Below are 7825 nucleotides of genomic sequence, written 5' to 3' on the forward strand. Positions count from 1 at the left end.
TGATGACTCCAAGATTTACAGATGAGAAAATAAATGATGAGAAACTCCTATGATAGGTAGTGATCGTATGAATGTTTTATTTTAATTTTATGTAAACTTTATTTTGTTTGTGAACTAATCACCGGCGTGAAAAATGAAAACCGGCGGCGTGACAAACAGCGGCGTATGGCGCGCCGCCGATACCTCGGTCGGCGTCGGCGTGGGACAAAAAGTGTCGGCGGCGGCGGCGTGGCGCGGCGGCGCACAGGTCTACTTGAGAATCTTGTGCAAACAAACATTCTGGAAAATATCACTTTTTTGCCGTTTCAACGCTGGCGCCAAAAATACTGAACCGATTTCAATGAATATTTTTACGTACGTATAGTAGGTATGTAGAAGTAGTTTGTCAAAATTTCATTCAATTTGATCATACCGTTAAAAAGTTATAGCCATATATGTCAGACAATGTCACAATAAGCAGATGTGGTTTTTGGTATAGTGAAATTCAAACTGCTCTTACTTTGAAAGTACTCAACAAAAATGGCTGAAATTTTCACTGTAAACAGTTTAACACAAAAATTTTAAACTGTCAAAGTTTTATAAAAATCGGGACAGTGTTACCAGTTCTACAGTCAAAATAGTGCACGCGGAACTAAAAATGGTCAAAAAGTACCTAAAATTTACCTCGAAGCGATTTGAGCTTTGGATATTTACTAGAAAAAGTACTGTACCGATTTCGATCAAATTTTTACCACTTAATTGATACTATGTTAAGAATATCGAGTGAAATTTTCAAACGTTTTGATGAGGTAACAAAAAAGTTATAGCCTAAGTAATTTTTTGAAATGGGTGCACAAATTTTCTAAAATCTCATTTTATGATATCGACAATATATGCGCCAATACTTAACCGATTTTAATGAAAATTTTATGGTATAAGCTACACATAATCATGGTCAAAAAATTAGCTTTTTTGACGAACGCAATCAAAAGTTATACAATATTTTCTGTGTGGCAATTTCATCGTGTTCGCCCTTTACAGCTACCAAACTCCGTTTTCAGAAATCCATCACTTGTCACTGGGGTTGCCTTTACTCCACTCTATTCCAACTCCGGAAGATTTCCCCGAAGAAGTGAAAACTTGAACAAATCGAATAGGAGTCCCCACTAACAAAACAGCTGCTATTATACAGTACAGTTCGTTATACTGACAAATCCCCAGCAGCGCTTTGAAGACCGTAATGCGTAATACAGCTAGAAGCTGTAATAAAGAAACTGTTGGTATACCAACAGGGCTTGTCGGATGTAAACATTATTGTCAAAACAAAATTTAAGCGGAATATATAGCTACTACACAAATTCTTTACAACTATCCATCTCTGTGCTGTGAAATAATTTGGGTTGCTTTTATTGCACTTTAATTCAATGCCGGAAGATATGCGAATGGAGTAAGAGTCCCAGCCAATAAAACAGCTGCTTTTATACAGTACGTTTTGTAATGTTGCCAAATACACATAACAGCAGCGCTTCGTAGCTGTTTAAAGAACACTCTTTCAGCTAGAAGCAGTGACAAAGAACCTGTTGGCGCAACCACACAGCTTGTTCAATGTAATCATTATTGCGTTTGATGATTCACAAGCTTTTGCAGCAAGATGAAGTTGGGTAAGGTTTCTTGTGGCACAATTATGAAACCTTGTCTGGAGTAAAACACGGACTATTTTCTATGCTATTTATATATAGCAGTGTGGCAGCGAGGACACCATCGGGACCAGTGGATACGGAGATCGGGAGTTCGATTCCAAGTAGCGACAAGTACTTTAATTATTCAATTTTAAAAGCGTTAATTCCAGTTCCACATGTATTGCGTCACGGTATCCATAAACTAATTATATTTAATCGATTAATTTGGGGATGCCGTATAACTATTATTTAACAACTGCGAAAAGGCTGAAAAAGCGCCTTCTCAAGATGTTATTCAGTTAGTGGTTACATAGGAGCCGAGAAAAGAGCTATGACTTCGTGGCATAGAAGCTGCTTGCACAGCATATGCATGTGGATTAAGTTCGCCAGATTCATTGGTGTAGGGCATAGAAGCTTCCGTCCATATGTACAACACAGTAACTCAGCATCAAGCCGTATTGAGGACGCTTTGTTGACATTTACATTCACAATGAATGTTAGTTGGGTAAGGCTATGGATCGCCAATCCGGAGACGACGTGATCGATTCCCGTTCCAGTCAGGAAAATTTTCATCATTGTGCTTGCCTCACAATATACAAATTCATGCAATGGCGGACAAAGAAAGCCCTCCAATTAATAACTGTGGAAGTGCTCTAAGAACACTAAGTTGAAGAGAGGCAGGCCAAGTTCCAATGCGAACGTCGAGCCATAAAGAAGAAGATGTTACGGAAATTGTAGTAGTTCTTTTACAATATGTTTTTACGTTATATGGAAGCTAATTTATACATTAGTAATTGATAACAAATTGGCCATGAGGCGGTAGGCGAGGTGCAATAATAATATCGATCATTGTCGGTCGGTGCTTACATAGACGGGAATTGGATGAAAACGTTATTCTGTTTTTATTAAACAATACGAACAAATATAGTATTATGATTGTTAATAAAAAACGCGTCAATTTTTGAAGTTTTGTTAAATTTATTTTACGACTAACAAAATACATTAAAAAAAATATCTACTATAAAAAAGATATATGTACTTATCACACAAACATTTCAGTTTTATCACTTCTTCAAATGCTCAAGAGCTTCTTGGCAAGACCCGGCAACCAGCCGCAGCAGCCGTTCCTTAGACGCACCGGCCGCAACCAACTTGTACGCCAGAGGCATTCTCCCGGGAGTAGCTGTCGCTAGCATCAGCGCCGTTTGTCCCAGTCTGTTCACATGCTCAAGAAAATCCCTGCGATCATCGCGCTTCAGAAGATACTCCAAAACGGCCTTCTTGTCGTAGCGAATCGCGTGATGCAGCACTGTTTCACCGTTGAAGTCTCGGGCGTGCACGTTGGCGTGGCATCGCTCCAAGACAAATGCCACAAAAGTCGCGTTGTCCATCCGGCACAGTTCATGAAGCAGTGTTCGCCCAAAGGAATCTTGAAGTTCTAGATCGATCCGTAGGGATCGGGCGGCGTACTCCAGACATTCGATGTTTGCGTCCAAAAAGTGGGTTATCGGTGGAACGTTGTGAAGGATCGGATACCTAAAGGTGGGCAGGTCTTTGGAGGAAGCTCCATTTCCGGCTAGATATTCAATTATGGGCAGACTTCCTACCATGAGAGCACTGATTAAGGGCGTCCGTCCGATGGCATCAGGTTCGTTGATAGCTGCTGGTCCAAGTTGATACAAACGACGAACTATGTCAAGATTGCGAAAAGTGACGGCCCGGTTCAAGGGGGTCATTCCACCTTTGTCTTTGAAACAAGGGTCGACCTTGTGGGCCTTCAGCAGACTGAAGATTTGTTCTGATTTACGCCTGTAGTCCGCTTTTGTGCACGTGTTTAGGGCTTGTACAGCAACATGGTACGCATTGTAGAGTGTATCGGGTTTAGTAACTTGTGCCGCTAGTGGATCGTTCTTGAGAAGAATTTCCAAAGCATCGAAATTGTGATTATGGATTGCATTCATGAATTGCTCTGATAAATCTAAGTGATCTTCCGTATTCTTTGAACATTTTCTGAGAAGAAATGTCAGAAGAGCGTTGTTTTTAGTCTGGATTGCGCAATTGATTAAATCGTAAAGCATGTCAGAGAGGAAATGGGGTCTGCAACTCAGCAAATATTTAACGATTCGATTGCGCCTTTTCATGGCAGCACTTAGTATTGCGTTTCCAACATTGGCGGTGTATTGGGAAATCATCTTGACGGCTTGTAGGTTGCCGTTTTGTGCAAATACATCCAATGGCGTTTTTCCGCTCTCGTTTTTATCATCGATGCGTTCACGCCATTGTCGGCTTAGAAGAAAATGTTTCAGTATAGTCGTTCGATTGTAAATTGCTACATCATGAAGTAGATCTTTAGAAACTGAACACAGGTTAGATCTGCTTTCCATTTTTAGAATTGCTGCAAGGTTGCCACTTGCAACAGCATATGTGCATAATGATTTGGAGTTTTTAACAAATGGAAGTATTTGCTCGAAAATGTCATTAAAACTGTAAATAACAGCAATTTTTGCATTTTTCTCGTCAGGAGTTGCAATACGGACTAGTTCATTTGCCATTTCCAGCTGTCCAGTAACCAAAGCTATTTGAAGAGGAGAGCATGATCTTATAGTTTCCGGATCTAGCTTTTTAAGAAGCCATTTAAATGCTGAAATATTTCCTGATGTAATGCTATCGAGTAGCATTTGCGAGGAAAGTTTTAGTTTCAGATCCTCTAAATGATTTAAAACAGCTGTATTACGTTTGTATGCTGCTTCGTATGTAAAAGAAGCGTTGTATTTTTCAGTGATAGTCCGATAAGATCGAAAATCTCCAACCTCCAAGCAAATATTGAGCAATATCTGTGACTTTTCCGGGTAACTCATTTGATTAGGAGTTTTGCGAGGAATCAAAGGATGACCGATTTCGTTGATTAGGTGGTGATATTCCTTGGAGAACCTAACTCCATCAATATGATCAATAAAGTGCTGCATATTATGTCGTACAGCTTGGAGCAGTGCATTGTTGTGAAATGTTGTGAAGTCCGCTTTGGTTTCCCTCATACGTCCAAGGATATCGTGTTTATCAATTTTATCACGTTTGAACTTAAATTTCTCGATATCCTTTAGCTGTTCATACAAATGCCTTTGCATATTGAACCAATTTAGCTTATCACGTAATTTACCGGATCCTTCCTTCCTGAAAGGGACTGCTTTTGGCCAATCTTTTTTATCGTACAATTTCAGACACAAAGTGCCGTAGTAAACAGCGTTGCAAAAGTCATTAACTCGACTTTCACTGATAACGTCATACATGATCATGTCGTGTGCCAAACTATTTCGAATATTTTTACCACTCACGATCGGAACTCTATGATCGAGTTGCTGGATATTTAACTGGAGGGCTCCTACCCCTAGAAGAATCTCACAAATCTCCAAAAGAACATGTTGCATCGCAATGGACTCCAAATTGTATCCAGTTATCTCATACTCAAACAGCTTCCCAGTTGATTGTCCACAGTTCTGCAACATGCGTTTCAATGTTGCAACTTTTCGATCGAACGCACTTTGAAACTCATCTTCCTGGTTCTTGCGAAATGTTTTCAGTTTCTCACTTTCTGGTAATCTGAGAATCCGTAAGCGATCTGCAACGTTGAAAACATTTTCGTCCACGTTCTTTCGCAGTTTTTTGCGAACTTCAGACGGGACTTTTTGGTAATAATCGTATGCTCCGGACTCACGAAGTATATGCTCCACGTAGCCTTCGGATGAAAAATTTGCCCGTTTTAGCTGCAGCCTATCCAGCCCCGAAACAGACTCATTGTCAAATAGGTTGAGCAGTTGATAGGCGGTGTCCACTATATGCTGATTTCTGCTGGATCCGTATCTTTCCATCAAATGGTACATTAAAGTACGTGCTAAACTACCTATGCTTCGGCGTTGCTGAGAGTAACATTCTATGAAACATTTCGGACCAGGAAGTACTAGGGAAAATTTGAGCACTGATCTGAGATCATTAATATTTTGACAAGTCCTTGCTGCTCGTAGGAATGACCCAAAACTTTTACCAAATTGAAGATGATTGGATCTGGTCCTGGACATGTCTGCGAAATGGGATTTCAATTGCTGCTCTATGATTGACAACAATTTATAGTTTTCTGAGTCGTCTTTCAGGAGAATTTTCAAATCATCTATCACTTTGGATGATATTTGTTCACTGTAAAAGGTTTCATGATGAGCAGCTGGATCTCCATAAGCTCCAACTAAGTTTTCGTTGGCATACATAGCTAACGATCGAGCTTGTTTAACCTTCTGCATCTTGTACAGAGAACCAAGGAATCGTTTTTGTATAGCTATCATCAATGTGGAACGCATGCATTCGAAAAAACTTAACGCAGTTTTGAAATTTTTCTGCAATTTCAAGTATGAGTTGTAATCGTTCTCTTTTTCAAACAAGTACTTTGCCACCGGGTAGCCATGCGAGTGAAACTCTCGAATACTTTTATAACATGATGTCGTTTCACTAGAAGTCATGAACTCAAAGGCAGCTTGCATTCGATTCGATAGATTCGTACATAATTTAGTGCTTTTGATAGCTTCACCTACCACTTGAACGCATCGATCCATAAATAGCTGCTTGGCAGTCCTGTTATCCGTTTGCTTCAAATCAATTTTACATGCTTCTGATAAGTGAAATAGTATTTTTGTCACAGAATGCCACTCTTTCAGCAATACAAACGTTTTTCTTAACTGCCTTCGAACCTTTCTGTCCTTGCTAGAAAGAATGCCGCTCCCTCGAAGCTGTTTCGCCACAAATCGAAGAAATCTTAGCACCAGTTGTTTGTTGATAATTAGTGTGAAAAATTCCATTCCCGGCAATTCATCACAGGTCGCAATGAACACACACAAACAATGCTGAACCTCCATTAACGCTTCGTCATACCGTTCCCTCCCCAGATACATATGTTTCATTATTTCTCGCATTGCCATTAGGACTTCGTCACTTATTTCATTCAGATTGTCTTCATCTGTGTTTTGCAGCACAAAATCAATGTACTCTAGCAATTGATCCTTTCCGAAAGCAATATCCTGCCATCGACAGGTAGTCGGATCCGTTCCGTAATGCTTGACAAGTTCCTGAAGCACTTCGTACCTGGTTTGTTCTTCTAGTTTTACCCCTTTCAGGCGTAATGCCTCGTACGCCTCTTCTATCAAAGCAATTGCTTCATCAAAGGGCAGTTTCCATTGTAATGTATACACACAAACCAGCTCCATACTATTCCTTCGTAGAAGTTGATAGAAAATTTCCCGTTTTGGAGTGTCTCGAAACTCCCATTGCAACATCAGGATCATCAAATCTCCTCGCCCAAAGCGGCGAGCCATCTCAGCCGCGATTTCATTCCGCTCGTTCCGTAGGCCACAATCGATGCCGGCTTCAATCAACATCTTCACCGTTTCGTACGAATTGCGACTACAGTGCACTGCCCGGTGCAGAGCGCTACACAATTTTGCATCCTGATAGTTGATGTCGACTTCCTGCGGGTGCAATCCAATGTAGAACTTCAACATGGACAGATTTCCGGATTGTGCTGCCTCGAGGTAATTGTGGTTTTTCGACATCTGACAGGATTGTAACATGAGTTGTTAACATATAATAATGAATGTACCAGACAGCCGAAAACGTACCTTTGCTTAAAACTTCTACAAAAGTGTGAGAGACTTTTTTTTTGCTTCTGGTTTAATTTGGCGGATGCAGTCACCTGAATTTAATTCTCTAATCTAATCTAATCTGAAGAAATTTCAACGATAATGTCTACAGATTAAAGCTAAAGTAACGTTTCAAATTTGCTTGTAAACAACCGACTTGGAGTTGTTTTCTTCTTTGACATTCGATAAGGATACGACGACCAGATGCAACGCAAAAGATGTATCAGAGTCGTTGCTACATAACTATGCACTCAAATTGTTGCGTCACACCGCAGAAAACAGTGGACGATGTTTTCCAAATTCTAACACTTCAACGATTGAAGCTATTAATTGACTCATTTATATATTTCTAGAATCAAACTACTTCGAACAAAAATATGCATATTTTTGCAGGATCAGAACACACGATACAGCTAGTAGCGGTAGCGGCCGTGCAGTTCTTTTTGAGTTTGTTCTCCGAAAAGAGTTAGCTTGCCGCTTGGGACGAGG

General features: G+C 40.2%; 1 protein-coding gene across 1 annotated transcript; it reads right to left on the reverse strand.

Moving 5' to 3' along the window:
• Nucleotides 1–495: 495 nt before the first annotated feature.
• On the reverse strand, nucleotides 496–7500 carry LOC109413136 (uncharacterized). Its single transcript, XM_019692292.3, has 2 exons — nucleotides 7316–7500; nucleotides 496–7249 (listed from the first exon to the last, which is right to left on the reverse strand). Exon 2 carries the CDS (start codon nucleotides 7247–7249, stop codon nucleotides 2723–2725), a length of 4527 nt encoding a protein of 1508 aa, XP_019547837.2. The 5' UTR covers nucleotides 7316–7500; the 3' UTR covers nucleotides 496–2722.
• Nucleotides 7501–7825: the final 325 nt, after the last annotated feature.

This window comes from Aedes albopictus, chromosome 2 (assembly GCF_035046485.1).
Source record: "Aedes albopictus strain Foshan chromosome 2, AalbF5, whole genome shotgun sequence".
Taxonomy (NCBI): Eukaryota; Metazoa; Arthropoda; class Insecta; order Diptera; family Culicidae; genus Aedes; species Aedes albopictus.

Coding starts and splice junctions, on each gene's coding strand:
- LOC109413136 (XM_019692292.3), bottom strand. CDS start 7,249: ATGTCGAAAAACCACAATTACCTCGAGGCAGCACAATCCGGAAATCTG.